At 34.5% G+C, this 26,444-nt stretch overlaps 1 protein-coding gene across 1 annotated transcript; it reads left to right on the top strand.

The window, feature by feature from the left end:
• Positions 1-10,136: 10,136 nt before the first annotated feature.
• Positions 10,137-24,674, top strand: LOC132552001 (uncharacterized). The gene is made up of 3 exons (XM_060216145.1): positions 10,137-10,178; positions 18,433-18,490; positions 24,040-24,674. The coding sequence occupies exons 1-3, from the start codon at positions 10,137-10,139 to the stop codon at positions 24,672-24,674; spliced, it is 735 nt and encodes a 244-aa protein (XP_060072128.1).
• The last annotated feature ends 1,770 nt before the right edge of the window (positions 24,675-26,444 follow it).

Raw genomic sequence — 26,444 nt, 5'->3', positions numbered from 1 at the left:
AATCAGGGCCGAGGACAGTCTTAAAAGAACAATGAAGACGGCAGCGTGCCTTGTCGACTTTAGAGATGGTAAAAAATATCCTCGTATTTGCGACTACATCAACAAAAAATGAATTAACTTGAAGCTGCAGGACAGAAAATACTGTAAATTAACATCCCTGTCTTTGACGATGGAATGCGAAGGAGTAGTGAGGAATTTACACCTTTTAACAGGTGTAAACACATTAATTAAATTAAAGCGTAAGTATTTAGGTTAGAGCTAAACAATAAACTCCATAAAAACCTATATATAGATGCCGCTGCACATTTCAGATTCAGGATCGCAAGTTAGCTAGAAATTATGCCCGAATTCTTTCGGAATTCTTGGTGTCATTTATGTAACCTATTAAAACTTATAGAGGTATGTCTTTTTAAAGAATTTCTCACGAAGAAACTGAAGCGCGCGAACACTCCCATTTCCAGATCTTGTACTATTTAGAGACAAATATATGTTCATTTTTAAGTAGGGGACTGCAGCTGTAATCAACATGACGGTCACCCAAATACTAGTTTGTGTCGAAATGTCCCCACGTTACAAAGCTTCCTTGTGTTTGAGAGTCGGATGCCTTTTTATTAAAATGACAAAACTTCATACGATGATTCATAGCTAGGACGTATCTTAGCTACGCTACAATTCAATTAATACGAATTCTTGTATATTATGAATAAAGGATTAGCATTTAATTTCATAATGAATTTTTAAATCTTTTCAGACTGAGTTTGATAAGCAGTTCAGACACTTTATCCTGACAATTCGGCCACATTTCAATTTATCACTAAACCTACATAGAGGACACACCTTTCACCTATAAATCAGTCAGCCTTTCGACAACTTCGTATATCACTACACAGACAGGAAAGAATTTCAATATTACAGTTTTAATGTGATACCCACCTGTTTTTAAATAGATCCACACAACGCTTTCTGATCTATTTAGGATAAGCTTGGCAGTAGATGGGCCCGCAGAAGGATCTCTGGTGCATTTCCTTGTGTTTTAACAGTTATGATTTAGGTAAAACATGCAGATATATGAATATTTAATTAGTCAGCAGCAATATGAAATGCAGCAGAAATGTCGAATCTCGTAAAATGCTAATCTTGTGGTGTAAAATGATGACGCAAATCTTAGGCCTACTTGAGTGGATTAAAAATAATATTGTGTGTATCTGAACATGAATGACTTATGAGTTCACATATTCTGTATGATATTACACCAAAACACAGCTGGTAACATTTCACTGAGACACACCTGTATAACATGTATCTGAGACACAGATGAGTAACATGTCATTGAGACACACCTTGTTTTCTGTCACTAAGACATAGCTGAACGATATCATACTGAAATACAGCTGTACAGTTGAAAACGAATTCAGCGTCAGAGCTGTAAAATATATCACGAGGTCGAGATTTAGCTATATACATTTACACTGAGACAGAGCTGTAAAATATTACACGAGGCGGAGATTTATACTTTTACACTGAGACAACTTTATTATGAGACACTGGCCTATAACAATTAAATGAGAGACATCTATGTAATATAAAATTGGAATTCTTCTTTCCATCATAACATAACCTCCCTACAATTAGGACTACCATAGACACGTAACCTCCGTCAAACCATCACTAGGTACCATAGACACATTACCTCCCTTAAATCAAGACTAGGTACCATAGACACGTTACCTCCCTCAAAACAGGACTGGGTACCATAGACACGTTACCTCCCTCAAAACAGGACTGGGTACCATAGACACGTTACCTTCCTCAAAACAGGACTAGGTACCATAGACACGTTACCTCCCTCAAAACAGGACTAGGTACCATAGACACGTTACCTCCCTCAAAACAGGACTACCATAGACAAAACAGGACTAGGTACCATAGACGTTACCTCCCTCAAAACAGGACCATAGGTTACCTCACCTCAAAACAGGACTACCATAGACACGTTACCTCCCTCAAAACAGGACTAGGTACCATAGACACGTTACCTCCCTCAAAACAGGACTAGGTACCATAGACACGTTACCTCCCTCAAAACAGGACTAGGTACCATAGACACGTTACCTCCCTCAAAACAGGACTAGGTTACCTCACCTCAAAACAGGACTAGGTACCACACGTTACCTCCCTCAAAACAGGACTAGGTACCATAGACACGTTACCTCCCTCAAAACAGGACTAGGTACCATAGACACGTTACCTCCCTCAAAACAGGACTAGGTACCATAGACACGTTACCTCCCTCAAAACAGGACTAGGTACCATAGACACGTTACCTCCCTCAAATCAGGACTAGGTACCACAGATATGTTACCTCCCTGAAAACAGGACTAGGTACCATAGATATGTTACCCCCTCTCTCAAACCAGGACTATCTACCATAGACACATTACCTCCCTGAAAACAGGACTAGGTACCATAGACACATTACCTCCCTTAAATCAGGACTAGGTACCATAGACACGTTACCTCCCTCAAATTAGGACTAGGTACCATAGACACGTTACCTCCCTCAAAACAGGACTAGGTACCATAGACACGTTACCTCCCTCAAAACAGGACTAGGTACCATAGACACGTTACCTCCCTCAAAACAGGACTAAGTACCATAGACACGTTACCTCACCTCAAAACAGGACTAGGTACCATAGACACGTTACCTCCCTCAAAACAGGACTAGGTACCATAGACACGTTACCTCCCTCAAAACAGGACTAGGTACCATAGACACGTTACCTCCCTCAAAACAGGACTAGGTACCATAGACACGTTACCTCCCTCAAAACAGGACTAAGTACCATAGACACGTTACCTCACCTCAAAACAGGACTAGGTACCATAGACACGTTACCTCCCTCAAAACAGGACTAGGTACCATAGACACGTTACCTCCCTCAAAACAGGACTAGGTACCATAGACACGTTACCTCCCTCAAAACAGGACTAGGTACCATAGACACGTTACCTCCCTCAAATCAGGACTAGGTACCACAGATATGTTACCTCCCTGAAAACAGGACTAGGTACCATAGATATGTTACCCCCTCTCTCAAACCAGGACTATCTACCATAGACACATTACCTCCCTGAAAACAGGACTAGGTACCATAGACACATTACCTCCCTTAAATCAGGACTAGGTACCACAGATATGTTACCCCCTCCCTCAAACCAGGACTAAGTGCGATAGACGTGTTACCTCCCTTTACCTATTCCTCTTTCACGCTCAAAATTTTCCGCCTAATGATAGTTAATGAAGAAATCACTGATGATAAATACTTCCACAAAATTTGTGCGGAGAAAATGTCTTCGTCAAGGGAATAGAAACTACATTTCCCGCCTAGAGATCACAGCCTTTCTTTTAAAAGCGTTTGGTCCTAATTTGATCATTACACCAAAAATAGTTTCTATATATTTCTTTGTAACCAAATGCACCGTAAAAAAGTCTCTGTTCAAAGCCGTTTTCGCAATACCACAATAAACAGTAAGTTGTTATTTCAAAAAGATATTACTAGTATTGTTATCATATGTGTCAATTTGTACAGTGTCTCTTTGTTACTAATGCATATCAACTCTCCTAACATCACATCTTCGATTAAAAAATATATAGCGTTTATCAAACCATCATTCGTAAACCATTTACATGTAAAAGTTAAAATCACCAGGTCCTCGATTGGCCTTCGTAAGTCTCGGTCTGGTGCAAAGGGAGACAAATCTATCATGTCTAGCTGATATTGCGTTTCCTGAGCAATGACATTCGTTTTTGTGATTTTAAAAACAAAGCGATTCATTAAGAATATATATAACAATAAACGTTTAACATTTTTTTTAAAAAATCAAGTTTATGAAAAAGAGTTCTGAAAAGGAATTATAGCCGTGTCGATATATGAAAATGAAGACGTGAATAAATATAAACAAAAGGAAAGAGAAACAAATCAATGTTGAAATTGTGCTACTCGACATTTTATACGTCACTACGTATTAAAATATCTTACGTTAAATAATAAAAGAAAATGACCTGTTTCACACCCAACTCATTTGATACATTGTGGACAACAATATTTTGAATGTAATTAAAGTAATGCAAATTTACAAATATGAAAATATTTATGCTAAACAAATATCAATCATTTTTTATTATTTGTTACTAATGTAGGATATACGGGCAATGTATTAATATAGTAAAGCTAATGTTTCCACTGCATGCATTATATATATGAAAAGGATCCTAAATTATGTAGTGTTACAGGATAAAAGATCATTTAATACATCATAAAAATATTTCCAGATTGAACGTTTACAACCTGATAAAAGTCCCGATATTTTTAATGTCATATAATTGTTCTATCTTATGGAGACAATTCTAAATTGAAATAAAGAAATGGAAATAAAATTTAATTTGATATTGAAATATTATCATAAATAAAAAATGGCATCATTCATTCCTCATTCAAAGTCAGACTACTAGTTAGTCATCTAACAAGAAGGGAGATAAATCTGTCGAGTATGATTTAATTTCAAAACAATCACTTGTGCGGTGTTTGGTAAAGACACACAGTACAATGTAATTTACATTACACATACAACACCTAACAATAATACACAACAACATATCTGTTATGTATAACAAAAACAATATGCAAAATAAAACACACAAAGTACAATTTAACAGAAACGTATTTTTACTCAAAACACAAGTAACAACAAGAGAAACCAACATGTCAACATAACCATAATCCAAACTCAAACTAAATAAACTAGGGCAAAATATTAACAAAAAGGATCTACGTGAATACCCCTGAAAAATTATAAGAAGAAAAAAGACCAGGTGTTCCGGAAGAGTAAGCGTCTACTGCTTCATTGACTTTATCCGGCACTAAAAGTCTTGGTCAATCCAATTAAGTAATGTCACGTTCACAAATGAGTTATAAAGAAAGAAATTGTATTACGGTATCGTTTAATGACAGAGAAGAAACGAAACTAGTTCGATAAAATCCTTGCAAATGTCGAGTCAAGATTTTTATCCTTATCTTTGTTTTTTAAAGATATTTGTGATTTCTTGTTTTGATTTTTATCTAATGATATCGAACTACTCAATGTATACAAAACAAAAACAACATCATTTCGTGATAACAAAAAAAAACTAATTAGGAAATCCCAAACAATGAAAATGACACAAATATTTTATGGCCGTTTAAGAGTTGTACAGCTTCGTACGGATATTGTTATGTCGTCAATATTTCGGGAAGAGTGATAAAAAAAATTCAAGGAAACCGATTTTTGATGCATCGGTTAAGGTTGGTCGGTACATCAGGGCGTGACATTGTATCGTGTAATACTTTACCTTTCATAGGCAACTGCTGGCGTCATATTTGTTAGCTTTACAAAAATACCGCAATTCTCTTAAGTGATTGTATTTCTATACACTAATCTGTATTTTATTTCAAGCGGTATTTAGGATAGATATAAGTAAATCTAATTCGACATATGGAAATGCACTAAAATTAGAAATTAAAAAAAAAACCAAACTAACAAAAATAAAAATAATTAAAAAAATCAAATAAAACTAGATACTGTCAAACCCATGTTGATTTGACAACATATCTTTGATCACGGAGCTGATTGTTTGATTATATGGAGATAGTATGAACCTCGTTTTGGGGCGACAAGCCAATATACACGGAAATAATGCACAAATGTCAGCTCACAAATGTGTATATACGTCATACCTGCACCCAGGATCACCCACGTCACACAAAGTCTGGCCATGACAATTAAAACCAGTTGTCTATTGGATGTGAACTGGTCACAGTTTATTAAGTACACACGCCATAAAAATATCTCACCCTTGTAAATGTGATAGTCACGTGTTCGTTTTATTAATTGCCTCCAACGTAAGGATACATTTAAATTATTAATAACATAAAATGAATGAAATTCAGCATTTGACTCTTCTGCAGATAATAGAAGTACTCATTAGAAATTTCTTCAAATGTCGAATGAATCATGGATGTATTCTCAGTAACATGGCTCTTCTCATCACTGACGAGTTGTAGAAGGACGAAACAGATAAGTGTATAATAAAGTATAATTTTTTTTTATTTTATCTAACTCTAAATCTTTTATTAAAAGGTGCTATTCACCAGTGTTTTGTACAATCTTAGAGCTGCATACCCTACATACCAGTAACTTTATAATTTATCTTCATCAAATGTAAAATTGTAGGTGATACGATATCATTGTTAAGTTGACCCAATAATGACATGATGCCATACTCCTAATTAACATTTAGCTTGATAATTCTGTATTCCTATTTCCATGACGACTCAATCTAATGGTGAATGGAGATAAATCTTTAATCATTGATATAGAATGTACATTATGATATTGGATGTAGCTTTAATACATATTCCCATCAATATTGTTTTTGTAAGACATATAATAAGATAGCACATAAAGAATAGGTTAACATACGGGTATTATTTGTTTAAAACGTCATACGAGTAAATCCTTATATAAATATATAATTAGGTACAGCATAGCCAAATTATGATTTAAACTGCATCATACAGCTGTTTCGTACTTCTAGGAATCGTCAGTCATGGTAACAATTTGGACAGTAGAGAAAATAATGAAGTAAACTGCAATTTTTGCGAATTTTGAAGCCAAATTTTATAATACTCTTTGAAACAAGGGGCTGAGCAGCCTTCTTGTGTTACCTCCCCCTTTAAAGAATTGTCAATTGATTTCAATGTATTATTTTCAACTTTCATGCTTATTCCGTCTATCTAGATGCTTTCAATTCATCCAATTTTACGCGTGATAATCACATCACAATGAGTCTTCATTATTTTATTAGTTAGAGTTGCTCTGTCATCTTAAGATAAGACGGTGCTAAACCAAAAATAGAAACGATTCTTTGTTATCAGTAGCCAAAATGTAGAAAGGAAATATATGCTAACTCTAGTTTTATAGTAAGAGTGATATCATTTTTGTCACATGACGTCACGACGCGAACTCGTACAAGTTATGACGGTTGTGAGCATGTAACATGATGGTCGGATAGATGGATGTTCGATAAAGTACGCCACTGATTACGTATGTACATATATATGTACTTATGCAGATCCGTGGTTCACATCGACCATTCGTCGTGAGGGGGTGATAACACTGCAGTTTTTATTGTAGACGAACAGCACTCTGTCTGTTCCCACCATAACTACTGACCGAATTAAAATTAAGTTTCAGGGTTGCTGTGTACCACACTTTGAATAGTTATAGGTATGAAGAAAACATGATCATCTGACCTATTGTGGTGGTATATTTAAATCATAACCTAATTGTATCTGAAGGCTCGAGACATACGTTTATTATCGAGGCAATGAGACATCGGTCACAATAAACGCCATTGCCTGGCTAAAGTGTGTTCTGACCAGTGCTATAAAATGACCCTCTGTGATCTATGTGCAATAACATGCCATCTGATTACTATACACCACAGCATATACACAGGTACGAAAATAACCAGTACCGACAAGTAAGCCATGAATGAAACATTTCACCCACGTGACACTACATAGCGGAACACTAGTTTCTGACAGGAAACAAGTGTTTTATATACATGTAAGTCACTTCCGTTTGGTAGTCAATACGTGTGTGGGCGTGTCATTACATACATTCAAACTGAAATCATTAATGAACATTCCCAGTTATGATGTTGTTCATATATTAATGTGTTATAGTAGGAGGATATACACAGGATAAGGTCATTTCTGTGATTACACACTCCATTTGTCTGCAGACAATGATAAATTCTCGACTCCTGTCACATCTCCATATCTGTGTCACAAATCGTGATATATCGATGCTTCCATAAAAAGTGGACTCTGCACACACCTCGTTTCCGTGTGGAAACCGTCTCAGATGATTTCACTTACAGCAGTGGTTGCGTTCGGGCTGTTCTATATTATGTTACTAATTAAACGGACAAAGCTTATATGTCGTGACGATAATGACCTCGACCGGCATCAAGTATAAACACCAACCCTCAAATCTAGGTAAAGTCTACGGAATACATCACAACAAAACAAACAAAAAATGACGATCTTTCTATGACAAGCCGGTGTTTTGCAATGTAGGTCTTTTCTTATCAAAGTGTTTTGGTGAGGACATAGTTGCCAACGTGGTTATTTGTGTTGACATGTAGAGAGATGAAACGAGGGCCAAATTACTTTAATGTTGAAAATGACCTATAGGATAATAATCTAATGCAGTTTCCATGTAAACCTTCATTCTATTGTGTTTTTATACGAACAACATTCATAGCAATCACATTACATCATGCAGAGATAGTCTTTAAAGGATTGTTCGGAAAACGATAAGAATTAAGTCTAGAATCCACAAATATTTCAAAGTTAATTACCAATCGTTGACATTCCGAATCATTTTTGATACAACCTATATGGGAAGTCAATTAAAGGCCGATGAAGTTGTATTACTTTATGAGAACTCGTTTCATAATCATTTAACAAGTGAGAAAAAAATTTAACACTTTCTTATAAAAAAAAAAAAAAAAAAATCTTTCATAATTGTTTTTTTGAGTATAAAGAGTATCAGTAGACTACTTAATGAATAATGTACAAAAGACACACATTAGAATAGAACCTTCCAATTCTACCGAATGTAAGAAAAACCGCAAATATTGACTGTAAAAGCGCCAATTACATGGTCCTTTCGCTCGTCATAAAAATCAGGTGTATGAATAATCACATTGTCCAGATATTATATTTCAATAAACGACGAGTAAAACCAAAGATCTGGGTAGTAATGTCGACGAGGTAGCATTCTGCAGAAATGACAGCTAAGTCAGGGTTAAAGATGAGTAGTAGACAAGGTGACCCTCACCATGTTGTTTGAAGGAAGCGAGTCACTTTGATTTCAGTCTACCGAATTTAAAAGGGCAAACTTTGCAAACCAAAATTGAAGACTATCCAGAGATAATAGATATTATAATTGTTTGTGTACGAAACAGCTATGGATGTAGCTAGCTGCTTGAATGGAAACAATTTCATATTTCGTCATGGGTATCTCACCAGCCAGCGCCTTTGAAAGTGTTTATGTTGAAATTTTGTTCACCGAGATCGACATGTTGTATGATAGTAACGAGGATTCACTTTAATGCGCAGAAATTAAAAAAAAAGTGTTTATACATTTTTATATAAGCTCAATAAAAGTAATTGATTTCATTCATGTCAATCAGTGTTTTTAACGGACCCAGATAAAACTACAAGGGAATGATTGCACTTGTTTTCTTTTTCATAAAGCATGCCTAATTATGGTTGTGTCAGTTTAATTAAGACAACGGACCTTACCACCTCCCTGTTATGAGGGTTTTACAACAATGTGTTTTCGCTCTGACCAAGATTTACATCACGGGTTTTCGTCAATAAAACGGAGGACACTTACCCTTCCGGAACACCTGGTCTTAATCTTTTGCGTTTTTAGGCGTCTATGAATATTTTGTTTTATAATAGCTGATTGCCATAGTTTCATCGCATTTGTATTTATATTAATATTCTGTCGGTATTTTTTTCTGTGCTCCATTACATGGAACATGAAAATATTTAAAAAAAAAAAAACAAAAACAAAACAAAACAAAAAACAAAAAACACTTTCTCCAACTTAAAAGGTAAATTATCACTTTGTGTGTGGACTTATTCTGTATATGAGAATATGTTTTGTTCAAAGTTGTTAGGAGTTAAATGAAACCCAGAAAGCTTCAAATTTTTTAATTATTTGATATCTTTCTCCCATTTTTCCACAGAACGATTTATTTGCCATGAACACCAGCATCGTTCTACGCTGTAGTTTTTTTTTTTTTTTTCATTATTAGGGCTTTTCACCAAAAGGTGAAAATACCTTTTGTTTTTGTTTTTTCTTATCGTTATTATTACTATTAATATTATTCCGAATTTGTTGGTTCATAATCTTTTAAACGGTAAGGGATAAGCACGCAATTCATATAGTATGTTATGGAAGTACATCTGAACTTGTTAATGCCACATTTTTAAGTAGGTCAAAAATCCAATATGACCGCCATGACCCAGTTACCAGAGCTTCTAAAAACAGCAGTAACTCGAAACCTATTTTTTGACCTACAAATTTGCTACATTATATTTTATGTAGGGGAAGGTCATATCTAACTTTTTTCTACATGTTAATAGCAATTCTTTCAAATAAAAAAGCTCGCTAACGTGTCAAGGTCACTTAAAATAGAAAAAAAAATCATTATTGAACTTTTTCGATTTTTTCCACAGTTCAATGCAGAATGTCAATCCGATCAGTTAAGTGTCTACATTTCTTCGGTGAGGTCTTTCTTTGACGTTTTACGTCATTTTTTTTTTTTAATTCCCATAGTTCAATATAAGATACAGGGAAAAAGTTTTAACTAAATTTACTCCAACTTCAATGTAGGGTATCAATGTATGCGAAACTTCTTCTCAAGTTTGGAAGGACCTATAGACTTGATATCTAATACATATTAAGCTAATATATACATAAATGTCGTTAATGTGAATGACCTTGACCCACTTGGTCAAATGGATCAATTATATTGATATCATTAAATGACGTTTTCTTACTTTTTAAGAGGTCACGTGTTTCGATTAACAACTTTCTGTAGATACTTCTTTTTGATTGCTTGAAGCAAACTTCCACAAAAGACCAACTTACGGTTTGCCTTAGAGGTCAAAGTTCAAAACTTCAGTGTAGGATATCAACATATATGTATATACATATTCTTCTCAAGTTTGGAAAGGCGTAGAGGTTCGATACGTCATTAGCGTAATGCTGAGATAATTGTCTGTTAAATTTGTAAATATGAATGACTTGGATCCACTTTCAAGGTCACAGGCATCAATAATGTAAAAATCCTATGAATTTAATTTATCATTTTTAGAGGTAAACAATTGTGAAATTTCTTTAAAAAAAAACCTCCTGTGGACACTGACTATTGATAACAATAAGTAATAAGAGTGCCAATGTTTTGCAGGCATTGCCATTAATAACAGGCCAAAATAGGTGAAAAGCCCGTCAAAATTGTCTATGACAGTTTCTAGTTCTTCTATTTAAATTACAAAATAAGTTTGATTTCCATAATGATATTTTTTCGATCTGACTGATATTTTCCCCAGTGCGGTGAATGACAGTAACAAAGCAGTGCGTTAGAACATCACGATAACATAGTACATCAGTACCACCATCAGGTATCTCCAAAGACATTCAAGCCTTGGTTTGATATAACTTCTTCTGACCAATATTTACATAGAGGTTATTGTCGTCGATACAATAACAGACCCTCACCCTTCAGGAACACCTGGTCTTATTCTCCTTGTACTATTTCAGAAGGATTTTTTTTGCTTGTTTTGCCCCATGTAACTGGTTTTGAGTTTAGAAAAGGTGTTGTTTTTACTTTGGACCATCTTCGCCACACCACACGTAACACGACAACATAGATGAATTATAACGTGTTTGATGGTAAGTAAATATTAACTTAAATAACAATCATTCCAGTCGAGGTTGACGGATCGATCATCGGCAATATCAATGATGTGTGACGAAGACCTATCACACAGCGAGCCTAGTCAGCCATACAGGTAGGACGCATTCCTACAAATACGGAGACATCGGCTCCTCTGATTTCAAATCTAACATTCTCAGTCAGTAAAAATCGGAACGTAAAATAAGTTCAGTAAAACAATTTGACGCTTCGGTGATTGCTTGTCTTCTTCATCAGACAAATGACATTTACAAGCATGTCTTACCTGAGGTGTTTACGAGTCGGTGACAATCAATGAACGTTCCAGAGAATAAAAAAACACAATTAGAAAATAATCTATAATTTGGACTGACAATAAAGTATTATCATTAAGTATGTCGATATAAAGTTAATCCGTAGGAAATACGTTGTCTACATTTATAAGTACCATGGTTAATAGTGGATATACAGTTAAAATCTCTTATAAATTAACCTCGTAATTAGTGATGTTAGTGATGTTGTGATATATATTTCAGTCATAGATAGAGTTGCTATCGTATATATTTCAACAGCAGTTAGTGTTGTTATGTTATGTTTTATCTGCAGTTTGAGTTGCTATGTTATATACTTCCACTGTAGAAAGTGTTGCTGTGGTATATATTTAAAGTGTAGTTAGTGATGATATGGTAATATCTTATCTGATGTAAGTGGTTGTATGGTGTATTACAACGGTAGTTAGTGCTGTCATGATATATATTTAAACTTTACTTAGTGCTGCTATGGTATCTGTTAAAACTGTAATAAGTGATGATATCGTATATATTACCTTTAGTTATTGTAACCATGGTATATATTAAAACTGTAGTTAGTGGTGGTTTGGTGTATATTAACTTTAGTTGGCGTTGTCATGGTATTTATGACAATAAATGTAGTTTGTGGTGGTATGGTGTGTGAAGATTATATGGTATTGATAAGTTAATTTCACTAGTGAGGTAGAATCCAGATTTATATAGTATCTTATCCAGGTGATCACTTTCTTCACTCTAGTCACTGAACTAACATTTGATAAATTATTCCCCGTAATCGTGAAATAAGTATGATTTGCATCCATTATTTAAATAGTGTCTATATCGTTACTATTTGTAAATTCTAATATGTACGTGATGCTGGAGTTCAGCATAATAACGTTTCGTTTGTTTCCCGTTTTTCCCCTGTATATATATGGAAATAACATTACATGTACCAGACATCTCTAATCGCTGACACCGAATGGAGTTCTATGTCTTATGCCACATATAACTGCTTCCTAAATGTCGAGTCCGCTACACGGTGTGACAATTACCGGTCAGTGTTAATGGTACTTGAGGTGACGGGTCAGTGTGTTAAATATAGCACGGTGTCACTGTGGTACAATGTCTAGAGTAACTGGGGTTTTTTTCAAAATATATTAATGTATTAAAATCAAACTTTTGTTAGATAAGAGTGCCAATAATTCTAGACGGAAAAGTTTCCAGTTTATATTACGATAAATCCTCCTGTTTTTTGAAAACTAAAAAGGGAATTTAGTTAGCAACAAATATTGTGTAAATATAAACAACGATTTATGTCTGGTCGCGTTATTAACAAGCTACATAAATAGTGAACTACTTAAACATCAACCGTTAAAGTAATCGAGTAACATATATATAGGAACCGTCTGCTATCTATATGTTAAACAATTATCTAGGGATAAGTTGCCTTGGTAACACAACGATCACAGGTATCGTTAACTAGTGTGCTAGTTAAATGCATTAACACAAATAATTGTTAGGTTCTAACGTAAAATTTAATCATCTAGATATCGTAATACGTAACTAAATACAATAATTAGAGGAGCTATCAGCTACCGACAAAAGAACTTATTACTTAAACTAAAAGCAACAGTCAACCATTTAATGAACTTGAATCACGTGTTACAAAACAAAGAAAATACATGTAAACAGGATCTTAATTGAACTATAATGTTAAAAATATCATAGCAATTTGTTCTACAAATGACGCCATCATTGTCGGAATATACTGCCAAATATATTTTAGTTGTATTCGACAGTAACGAAGACAGCTGTATTTTAGCACGTACGTAAATAAGACAGAATTACTTCCTGGATATACTTTTAAGATTACGTTTACTAATACAAAGAACTGTTGAAATAAGCTATTCTATATCTTGTAATTGACAAATTTATTAACAATAATTCATATTGTTGTCATGTCCTATAAAGTTTGTAACTATCGATCTGCGCAGGACAATTATTTTGGCGTCCGTCTTCAGGTAGACAAGATTCAGTATAATGTCAACGTTAAGTAAACAAACACTTGACAACAAAACTGCTAAAGTTTAAATGGTCTGATTATCAATCGATGTTGCAGGATAAATAGAATACATGGTCAGTGTCTTAGAATATGAGCTGTACTTTGGAGAGGGTTATGAAAGACAAAACTGGCGAGTCCTGTGTATTTTCTATATAAGAATAAAAGGAAGAGTTACATGAAGACGCCGGAACAAATATCAGGAGAATAAGTCCTGTTGTTCCAAAAGGATAAGCGTCTACTACTTCATCGAGTACACCCGCCATGTAAATCTTGGTCAGTTGAAGTAGATGATGTTACGTCCAAATGAGAAAAAGGTAAACACAACGGAACCACCAGGCATACGTAACAGAGTAAAATATGTCCAAAACGTAATATTGATACTTAAGCACCAAGTCAACTTGTTAATTACATAATCTTAAAACAGTTACACTTTGGACTGTTTCCCGCTCTCCTTCTGAAAAACGGCGTAATTTCAAAATGTTCATATAGCAAATATTGCATTGTCACCTTTGCATACACGTTATACGCTAATACAAATGTACATATATTTCTTTTGTGAATGATGAGCTTAAAACGTTGATAACGATATCTTCATGTGCTGAAAGCTTTAATATCTGGTCTAAAAGATTTTGATCAATTCCTTTCCAATACACAATTACCAGCTCCAACTTCTCTTAGCACTAACAACTACATTTTCTCTTACCTTTGGTACCAACCCTTAGTATTCCTCTTCCATCTTTAAGAAGAATATTTCTTTCTTCCGAAGGAATGTGTTGATCATGTATTGGCATGTTTACAAATAATTTGTCACTTAAATGTCCACGATTTTCTGAAAATTTACCAAACTTGTTTGGTATCATATATATAGCTAATATCATTTAGACTGCATAAAACATAAAGGAACACCTTAAATCTACTAACAGAGCTGGTAATGTGTTTGTGAAAAGTCCCCAGCAGTTCATCTAAAAGCAAATTACTTTAATATGTAGAAATCATCATGAACAACCTGAGGATACTTTGAACACTTCTGGAAGTTGTTAACTACCAGCGCGCCAGTACGTTGTTCCATTAGTAACGCTACTTACTATCGTTCATGTCAAAGGTTGATTTTTTTTGTCCGTTTTAACAAACGAGCAGTTGCTGCAGACAATGTCAATATTTTTTTACATTGAAGTCATTTTTCGTTTTGAAAATTTGGAAAAGTTTACTTATGCCTACGATTTGATCAAATTTGAAATAGACCATAAAGAAACAACTTGCTTTATTGGAGCTTAATGTTGGGATTAAAAATGCAGGTGCATTTACTTTCGGTAAAAAGAACAAACGCGTGCATAAGATGAGAGAAAAGTGACGCTTTATCACCGAAAAGGAACAATCAACAAGGAAAACGGGGAGAAAGGCGGTTACAGTTCATCGGTACAACAAGCAATCAATTAAAGTCTGGCTAGAATACAGCATTACCAACGACAAACCTTTTCCTACACTGCTAATTAAACTATAAATGTGACCAATTTCAGAAATAGTTTATCGCTGTATTCACCAAAACCTATGATATCAAACATATATATATATGGATGTTATTTCTCTTCTGAAAAAACAACCCCTGAAAAATATAACATGATGACGTAAATCTAGGAAGTGTTTTTTTTTAATGATATTTCTGTCTATTCGGCAAGTGAACGCCCTAACGAGCAACTGATCAGATTAACACCTGGTGATAAACCCAAGCTTTGATTGGTCAATATGGTGTGATGAGGTATAACCACTGGTGACCTCTACAACCGTCACACAGTGTATTTATCACTCTTGTGACACTGGTCAGATCACAAACTCGGATATACTTTATATAACTTCATGACGCTAATGCCCATATTCCGTAATTCTCAGGAAAGTCTGTCGTTTCAGTTTAGATATGTTTCTGTCACGGAAAGACATTAATTAACAGTTCTACAGCGATATTTCATCTGTCTGTACAAGTACAATACTGTGAATATTATATGTGTCTCATCCCAAAGTCATCTCTCAAATCTGCAGCTACCGTGGTTGAATTATTTGCTTGCGGACACTTATATGGACATATTGAGATTTACCTGAAGGAGGGGAGGAGGCGGCGAACTCCTAGGTATACCAGTTATCTTACAAGAATGTGTTGAGTGTTACATCCGACTGGGATTGTGTTTGGGCATTTTTTTATCCTAGGACTTTTACCATGGTAAGTTTAGTTTTAATATTTTGTCCTATCAACAAAATGGACCCTGCTTATATTTTTTATTATAAAAGAAAAATATCTATTTTCATCCTGATAAATATACTTATATATTTTTGAAATTTAAGTCAGATTTAGACGTAATGAGTGGTTACTGTATATACAAGAAACCCTAGGATAGGTATTATTTTAAAGACGAGCATGCTTGTCGTTTTTTTAAGGATGGATGTTGTTCTAGCTAGCAAGGCGACTGCTGGTGTTATAAATATTGTTTGAAAACTGAAAATTTCGACATTGTATTTGAGAGTAAAAATGTTTCGTTGCAAACATGGCAATGACTTTTAACACGACAACTTTGGTGCAACACATGAAGAAAATATTTTAAGAAGAAGCAATCTCGGATAAAACTGATAAAAAAGCCGATTTTAAAAAAATGTAGCATTAAACGTAATGAAATTTCATGATCCTAAAAATTTTCCCCTTAAAATGATACATATATTCATTTGTTAAGTCAAATGTATTATCGATGAAAATTGTACAAACGACAAACAAGTGAATACCACCATTCAATACAATTAAGAGTTAGATACAGTAGAGCCAAAAAATGAATCACTTTTATTATACAAATGTACGACGTGAGTGTTACAAAAGGACTACTTGTCAGGAGTCGGCTTATAAGATATAGAACACGTGTGATTCTATAGTAAAAACGAACCCAGCTCATCCAGAAAATTGTTATATAACTGGAATTATACCACAAGGGCGAGTCTATTCACGTGCAAATAGCTACTGTAGACGAAGGGTGAAGTCATTCATTTGAATAAAGATGACTTAAGCTTTTTTCATAATCAAGGAATCAAAACTACATGTACAAAGAACCAGTCAAGTAAGTGCTGTCCACCTTTCATAACTGACCGTTATACAGTGTAGACTCGCGCGCAGGTCCCACAGTAGTAATGTTTATTGCCCCCCACACTGTTTCTTTATTTGTGTCGTAGCTGTTTATGCGTCCATGATATGATGAATTATAAAACAATTCCCTGGACGTGATTTTATTTCCTTGTTACATCGGTGCTATAGTGATATATGTTGGGTTTGATGTATCAGGATGGATGTGTTTTTGTTGATCCCTGGGCACACATATATGTATCATACAAAAGGGTTGTTTAAAATAATAAATTTCAAACGAAAGGTTAAATTTTTTAACTCGGAAATACAATTTATCTAATTCACTTACGTCGACAAACATTTCTGACAAGAAAGTATCGTGTTGCTCTTTAAATAAATTTGGTCTCTGTGATCTAGAAAATACGTCACGTTCAAATTTGAAAAATCATTATGAAGTCATTTCCAATCAATATAATTCAAATCGGAATCAACACAGAGATTGAAATTCTTCTGGAAGATGGGCCAGTTTCGCTGATCCAACGATCGGTTAATTATTCTGATCTGACGTGTTCCTGTTTCCTCGCTTTTTATGAGTGATTCGTATTTGACATGATATGAAAGCGGCAGTTACGTCGAAATCATGATCATACACTAAATACATACATATAACTCGTGCAGCAATTAAAGAAAAGAAATTATTTCATAAATGTCGAAGTTAAAAGCAATAAAATGACTTATGGCTTAAAATATATGTAATATCTTATTGAAATTTACTGACTAATGCGCTTTGAAATTAAAAACTATATGACTTGGTCAGATATGACATAAAGAAGAATTTCTATCACCGGTTAAAACATGAATACTGTATTTTTTATTGAAATCATAAGTAAATTAAAACCAACACGACATAAGATTTAATAGCAAAAATGACAAGTGTGTCTGTCGGTGAAATATTACCATGTCAAAGGTCATAATGATCGTGTCGTAATTTTATCCTGATGAGCAGCATTAGGCGACACGAACCTCCTCGATGACTACCGAGTGCAGATAAATTAAATTCATTAGTGGACATAATAACAAGTTAATGGTGAAAGTTATATCCAAATTACGATCGAATTACGACTAAAATCTAATGTATGGAAAAATATTCTCCTTCTTAATTTGACAATTTGATTGTTTCGTGACAGATTCTGAACTTATTCCGTCCGTGAGGAAGAAGGGGACGATAATGGTAAAAGCACTGCTTTTAGACTCGTCTTAATGTTGAAAACTTGACGATTTAGGATTTACTGACACACAAGATTAAAGCTTTTTTATAAAAAAAAAAAAATGACGAAAAAGCATTTACTATATAGTGGCTATAATTGTCATTTGTATTATTTCTCTTTCCTTTTGGCTTCAGAACTTGGAACTTTTTTGGCTTACACTGCTGGTCGCCGCCGGAAGTGCTCAGCGTCTGGGTAAGTATGATAAACCATTGGTCAAAAGTTGCAGATGAACGGAATCATTGCTATACAGAGGTCTTCTCATTAGGGTTACTTCTTGTTTAATGTATAACTTTCTCATTTGAGAACCTGATATTACTTACTTGGATTGACCAAGGTTTACATGGCGTGTGTCGTTGATGAAGCAAAAGACGCTTATTCATCCGAAACACCTGGTCTTATTCTCATTGTATTTTTTGCCCTTGTTTTATGGAATTTGTGTTTGGATTATGATTATGTTGACATATTGGTATTTTCTCGATTTATTTTTTATGCATCTGTTCACAACATCAGTATTTATCTTATTGTTGATGTTTTCCTTGTTTTTTCTGTTTCTGTTTCCCCTTGCCTGACTTTGTGATATTTGTCAGGTTATATCATTGCTATTTGATGGTCCCTATTTATGCAGTGATTCTGCTTTAACAACCTTACACCTGGTTACAGTACTGTTCGTACTTTATTGAAAGGCAGCTAGAACACTCACCCTGCATACAAGTCGCACTTTTATCAACATCATACGCATAGACTATGTATAAATTTCAATCCTGTGCTATAAATCTGTCACGCTTGACATGTGACGTGCGAAAGGCTAGGCCTCAGACCGCAGTCCGCTGGTATTAGGAGATACCGAGGTTGACCGATTGGAGCAAAATTCATGATGGTCATTCATCAATGTCCGAACGGCTGTGATAATTATGCATATCAAGCAAGCGGACAAGGACGATATCCAGTACTGGGTCAATTATTACGAGACACATTTATGTTTACTGAATTGTTACCTGTTTTAGTGAATATTTTGAACAAGTTTTATTGCATATTGAATTTTCATCACAATATATATAATTTCTTAGATGAGACATTAAGAGAAACAAATGTACTATCGCTCAACCGTTAAATGTCCAACGGAAATTGCCGAGTTCATTATCCAACATCGGATGTGCGTAACGGAATTTTACTGATGGTCAACACTCGAGAAAAAAAATCCTCAAGTGTACAACATTGTCAATGTAATCGTACCTAGCAAGCTAATACCTTTTCTGCCCTCTACACTATCATAAGAAACTTAAAAACGAATTAATTTTGAAAAAAACGCTCTTTTATCCCAAAACGGTAAACAGCACCTGGACCTTATTTCATGACAAAAGGAAAATCCATACGAAAAAGCCAACCCAGAAAGAGTTTTGCCAAAAGTCCTTCCAAGAAATTATTGGGAACGTTATAGGAACGAACCGTGCCTTATTCGAGACATTTATTTTTACCTTTGCTTACAGACAAAGTCGAATGTAAAAGAATTTTTTAGATAAAAAAACAAAGACCATCCAAGTCCTATGTTTTTAGTAACCTGTCATCCGGATAACCCTTTTGAAATCATAAAATTTTATATACATAACTATAACTTTGATCTGTTCGTACAACGTAACCAACTAGAGCAGCATCACACTTTGTTCTACGAAAGACATGACGATTTCTATTCCTCTTTATAGCTACCTATGGATTCAATATGTTTCGTGATAGATATCGACTGCTTGCTGATGGGAAAAAAATTCAACACAAATACAGGTTTGTGTAGGTCAAGGGAAAGCCTTTTAGTCACCATCATGATTCTGTGGTTACTCTTTTTCAATGTTGCGCTCATTTGCATCTTGGTAATATCGCAATGTTGTCTGCTCCAATTTTCATTCAGAGAGCGTGACAGTCCTAACATATGACAAAAATTTACTTTATCTGAAATAGAAGAATTAACTTTTCTAAAACACATGGCGTTGTATTCATGATAATTTACCTATGCTTAAACTCAGGTTGTATGCTAAAAGATCAGGATTTACAAAGATCACTTAGATGACTAGCAGACTACTTCTGGTCATGAGAATACAACGTTCTTCAGCTATCAAAGTGAAATCTACGGAATCTACGGCCACGTTGTGTTTAATTTTATTTCGAAATTTCGAATTAGTAATCCGAAATTTTGAGATATTAACCCGATATTTAGAGATAGCAACGTGAAATTTTGAGACAGCAACTCGAAATTTAGAAATAGCAACTCGATATTTCGAGTTAGTAATCCGAAATTTTGAGTTAGTAAGTCAAAATTTTGCGATATCAACCCGAAATTTCAAGATAACAACTCAAAATTTCGACTTACTAACTCAAAATTTCGAATTACTAACTCGAAATTTTGAGTTGCTATCTTAAAATTTCGACTTACTAACTCAAAATTTCGGATTACTAACTCGAAATTTTGAGTTACTATATCAAAATTTCGAATTCAAATAAAACACAACTTGACCGGAATGTGCTTTCGTAGAAATTTATCCCTTTATCTGTTTTACATTATGTATTCTACTTTCCAGTGGATTCAATCTTTTTTCTTTTCTTCGAAATGTTCTTGTTTGTTGATTTTGGGTTGAAATCGCGGTCTTGTTTAAATAGGTTATGAAGACGTGTACTTCTATCACAACAAGGCGGAAAATATTTTAAGTGGTTGTGATATAGGAACATCGATATACATTAACGCCCAGAACAAACCGTTCCGAGACGTTATGAATCGTCTGGTTGCTCATGACACCAGCTGCATGTGTAGCATATGCATTCATAAAACTCGCTTTAACAAATATGTAATGTCGAATCTAATGCCTACACAGTATACAAATGGAATTTCCAGGATATGACAGAAGAATAATTTAGTAACCACTATACATATATCTTGTCATATATCTAGTAATACTCATGCTCTTGGTAGCTTACAAGGTGTACTGTGTATACGATGTATCGATTTCATATATTAAACCTTACTCAGAATACAACATATATAAATAGCAATGAAGTGTGCATTGCAGTAATCATATAGGGGAATGAGTCTATCATTGACTAAGACTTAAGCAGTTTGTTTTATTCGTGGAAATAATCAAAGATTATACAAATGACATACAAATGATTAGCATCTTTCAATGGGAATTCAGAAAAAAACAAGGAAATACCAATATGTCAACATAATCATAATCCAAAATCAAATTCCACGAAACTCGGGCAAAATATGAACAAAAGAAAGATTTACGCGGAGACTCCTGAAAAAAGGACAAGAAGAATAAGACCAGGTATTCCGGAAGATTAAGTGTCTTCTGCTTCATCAATGACACCCGGTTACACTCGGTTTACGACTTTTTGAACACAAATCGTAATAATGTGAAAAGGTCATTGAATATCGAATCACCTGTGACATGTAAACACCAAAGGTTGGGGATGCATGATATTGCTATCCAGAAACGTAACATTCACAATAGAGAAATTGAAATCATCACGCTTATCGTACAGCTTCCTGGAAAGCTCCCCATGTTGTTTTCATTGTAGGAAAAGGTAGAGATAGGTATAGAAGTGTCTGTCGTGTCTTTTATTTCCAGTTCTGCTGGGTATATACGAAGATACGTGGTTAATAAATTTCTTGTTATTTAATGACAAGACGTCGCCAATGTACCTGAAAGTGAAATGAAACCACTGTGCAAGGTCTTTGTGAACTATTTCGATAAACTCTTCAATAAATTCAGCCTCGTATGAAAACTAAAACAAGTCGGCAAACAGAAGGAACGCTGTTAGCTCCCAAAGGTATGCCAATAGTCTGTTGGAAGATTTTACCACCAAACTCGATGAAGATGCCTCATTCAGAAATTCGATCCTTTTTGTGATATTTCTTCCTTGATTTGGACAATTGTTTTCAAAAATATTAAGATACAGTAGAACCAGCAAATGAACTTAACTACACCATACACCTGTTTCGTCCTAGTATATAAGATATTAATTTAACTATATTATAGTCTTATTCATCACGTATAGTCTCTGTATTGTACTGAACTATACATCTCTTGCATATATCTAACGTCAATCAATTAATTTCCAGAAATGGTCAGATTTTGTTCACAACAATTAATATTTCATTGTTTAAAAGAACGAAATTACGCAACTAAGTCCAATAATTGAGAAAAATAACAATAAACACATCGTCCTAGTGATGTGAACATTTTACCAAAAACTTCTTTGAAACTCAAAATCGGCGAAATGGGGGTTGAGCAAGAGAATAAATCCAAGAAAGCCATTAAAAGGGTGAAAAATATCTTGCATTATGCTTCATCGACGACACCCACTCTGTCAATTCTAGGTCACGTTCTAGACCGCTCTTATTCTAAGTTTAACTGTAGCTGTCGTCATCATAGTTAGGGAGCATGACTGACACTAGATAGAATAGGAAAATTCACAACAGGGAAATTGTAATCAGCTGTCCTAGTCGGTTGCACTGTAAGAAAATGTTGGGGTAAGCGACAGATGTCTGAAAAGTATGTAGTGTCCTGGATTTCATATTCTGATGGACATAAAATACGATGGCCATCTAAGAGTGAAATTGAAGGATTTAGCAAAAACTTTTAGATCAATTTGAAAAAGATCTTTGATGTTTTCAGTCCAAATCGTTGTGATGACTATCGACTTTCTTGTATCAGTCAGCAGCTGGCTTCAGACCTTTGTTAGAAATTCGATAGAACGAAAGAATGGTTCGGATTATGATACATTCAGCCTCGTTTTAAAAAAAACAATCTTTCAAGAGAGAGGCACGGTTAGTTCCTATGTCTAAACCAATAGTAGACTGGAAGATCATACTACCAAAAACAAGAAAGATCTTGTCAACAAGAAGTTGATCATTCTTCTATCATCTCTTGATTATACACGTAATTGTACGAACGAAGGAACTCCAATGTAGCTTACAACTACAACATAATACTTGATCTACAATTTATCTTTCATTTAAAAGACTGTTCCCATAACCGGGAAAGAGAATAAACACGAAAATTTATATATATTTATATGCATTTACTTAAAGTGGCAATGACTTTGACAATCAGACTTGACATGATGTAAAACATAACATATCTATAGGTTTTATAATGTTCAGTGTATATAATTGGAATCTAGATGCCTGACAACCAATAAGTAGGCATCATTTTGTACACTGAATTCATATTGATCATTTTATAATTGTTCTTTGATAAAAATCTCTGGAGATAAAGCTTAGGGAAATTTACCTGGATTAAATACTACACTTCAAAGATATGAATATAGTCTGTGTATGTCTTGAATTTGATGTCTGGAGTGAGTAGCTCATTTCATAAAACAGACGACTACTTGTCGAATACATTTCATGACTTAATTTTTTATGGTACATTGTAAATTGATTTAAAACGCGAATTTATTCAATACATTGTAAATTATAATTTAACTGTATTTCGAAGATGGCTTACTTGTTTTGCTCTTAATGAAACTACTCTACAAATTAGTTAATTAATCTTAGCACTGTACGCCGTATAAATTATTTATTTATTGTCAAGTGTAATATACATAATTATGTGTGACATCGTTTTATCGTCATTTTATGACATCACCTTAGGTGATATAAACGCAAATGCAAAAAAATGACATTGGTGTTTCCCTGGTTATCACGTGACAAAATTCTATTATAAGGTTTTACGCTTTTTATTTTCCAGCACCCTACTTATACAGATGGCGCAGCATGCGTACCTCACCGGCAACAAGGGATCTTAGCAGGAACCTCAATGATCGTTTTGTAAGCAGACAACCGTCTTCACGGAACAAGCAGAATACATTAAGACTGCATTCCGCTGCTTCAAACTTATACAATCAAAGGTTAGCGTCAAGATTAAGCAGGCAGCGATTGGCTCAGTCACTTGCCAATCGCAGATTGAATGCAAATCTAGCCAATCAGAGACTTGCTTTTGTGGATCCTATCCGCGGCAACCGTCATTCCGTTAATTATCGGCCTCTCACGAGATCAGAGCAGATAAGCAAGTACTACACAGGCAAAACCCGAAGTCTGACGGGACTAAAAATGTTCCCAGTAAGGGCTTCAAAGGGATTCGAAGACGACGGTATTCTTAAGAATTCAGCATCCGCTGAGAAAGAAAATACTTATGCCAATGATGATAATTTCTTCTTGTCGCTACAGAAAACTCGACAGCGATTGGCTGGTGGATTTTCCGACAACAGCAAATATAGCATAAATGTCATTCCGCGGCAAAATACTGCTGTACGGATTGTACCGAAGACATCTCTCTGGGACAGACTCATTACTTACTTACTGAACGACTGGGAAAGTCAGTAAAAACAACATTTGATCGCCGTTCAAGCCTACCAATAATAAACTTTGTCAAGAAGCTAGTGGCATATCCGTTAAGTTTTTTTTATTCCAAATATATTCTTTTATTGGGTATGTGGCTTTTTGTGTATACATAGTATGCGATATCCACTACACAAACTGATAGCCTCCCCAGAAGTGAATAAGACAATATCGCGACGCCATTGGGCAATGCTTTTGTTAAAAACAGACTTCAGTTTGCTTTGCTTTAGCTTCAATCGGTGATGTGTTGTTGACATAAGTGACTTATAAAATATTGTGGTGGTTTCCTTCGAAATGTGAGCAGAATCTTTTATTTATGATCAAGGTCAAAAAAACTCATCAACGACAAGCAGATGGTCATCAGATCTGACCATTAACTGACCAGTGCAGGTTCGGGAACTCACAGCTGACAGTTATTTAATCAAATGTCTGACCTATGTTATAAGCGAACGTGTGAAACGGTTGCTATAAAAGTGCTACCGAGTCGGCCCAAGAAATCCAGTAGTCCGAGACGTTAGTGTTATATATATGACGACCGACCTATGATAAGTACACGATCGTTTTATAATCAAGACCAAAATGCCAGTAATATATTTTCATAGCAGTCATCTCTTCGACATGGCCTAATTGTGCAATAAAGGGTTTGAAGTAAAGAATAAACACCCTTTTTACAGAAATGACAGCAACCAATTATCTTGCAAGTTTGAGATAAAAGTAATATTTTATCATTCTGAAGCTGGTCGATGTAACCGGGTATGAATTTTGTAGTACTGATATATCCCCCTGGGGAACTGACGAGACCACACCTTTAATTTCTTTGGTATGGATGTAAAGGAAATAACAAGATGGTAATTCTAGGATTTCTGAAACCATTAACTTGTTATGAATATCTTAAATTTTAATTGCATTATTAAAAATGTTGATATTTGTTTATGTAATAGTGTCTTCATCTCTTCGAGTTTTGGTTTATTTTGAATTACCAGAAAGTCATTCAGTACCTAGACTCTGGAATTCAGAACCTTCTCGTTACTTCAATGTATAGAAAATATCAAAAGTTCATTTTAAAAAGCAGGAGTGTTCTATATAAACATTGTTTGCATTGTAAATCAAGATGTTCGGTTTTAGACGGAGCTTCCCTCTGGAAATCATGGATGATACAGACCAAATATGTATAATTCACAAACTTTATAACTGGTTGTTATATTTATCATTTTTACTCTGTATATCTAATAATCTAATGCAGAAAATAGTGTTTTGTAATATCCCCCTTTTAAATGAAAATTTTAGAAAAAAATAGACATCTTGCACCCATCTACAAATACTGTAGAAACTAGGAAGACATCTACGGAATTTGTCAGTCATCAATAATATCTATTATCTGTGTAGCGCACCATCTCTTGACGAAAGCCTATTATGATGTATCTGAAAAGAGGAAAACTACATGTAATTAATGTTCTAAATAAAATTTAGATAATTATCATGCTTTAATGAGATGTTCATCTACTTTTTTCTTATGTTTGAATAATAGGCTTTCGTAACAGTTTCGATGTGAATAATTGTTAATATTGAAAGTCTTGCATATTTATTTTTCTTCAATAAATAAACCGGTTTTAAAATCACAGTGTTCTTTATATGACTATTTCTTTTAGTATTTTACATCTAGGACTGCACGAATATGTACCAGCTGTTAGCCATCTGAAATATACCCGTGGAAGAGAAACATGTTATCATACCTGTGTAATCAACAGTATAACA

The sequence above is a fragment of the Ylistrum balloti genome, unplaced genomic scaffold, assembly GCF_031769215.1.
Source record: "Ylistrum balloti isolate Yb309-2 unplaced genomic scaffold, AGI_CSIRO_Ybal_v1 Utg370230, whole genome shotgun sequence".
Lineage (NCBI taxonomy): Eukaryota > Metazoa > Mollusca > Bivalvia > Pectinida > Pectinidae > Ylistrum > Ylistrum balloti.
The sequence above is the reverse complement of the archived record's forward strand: the minus strand, read 5'-3'. Positions and strand labels throughout refer to the sequence as shown.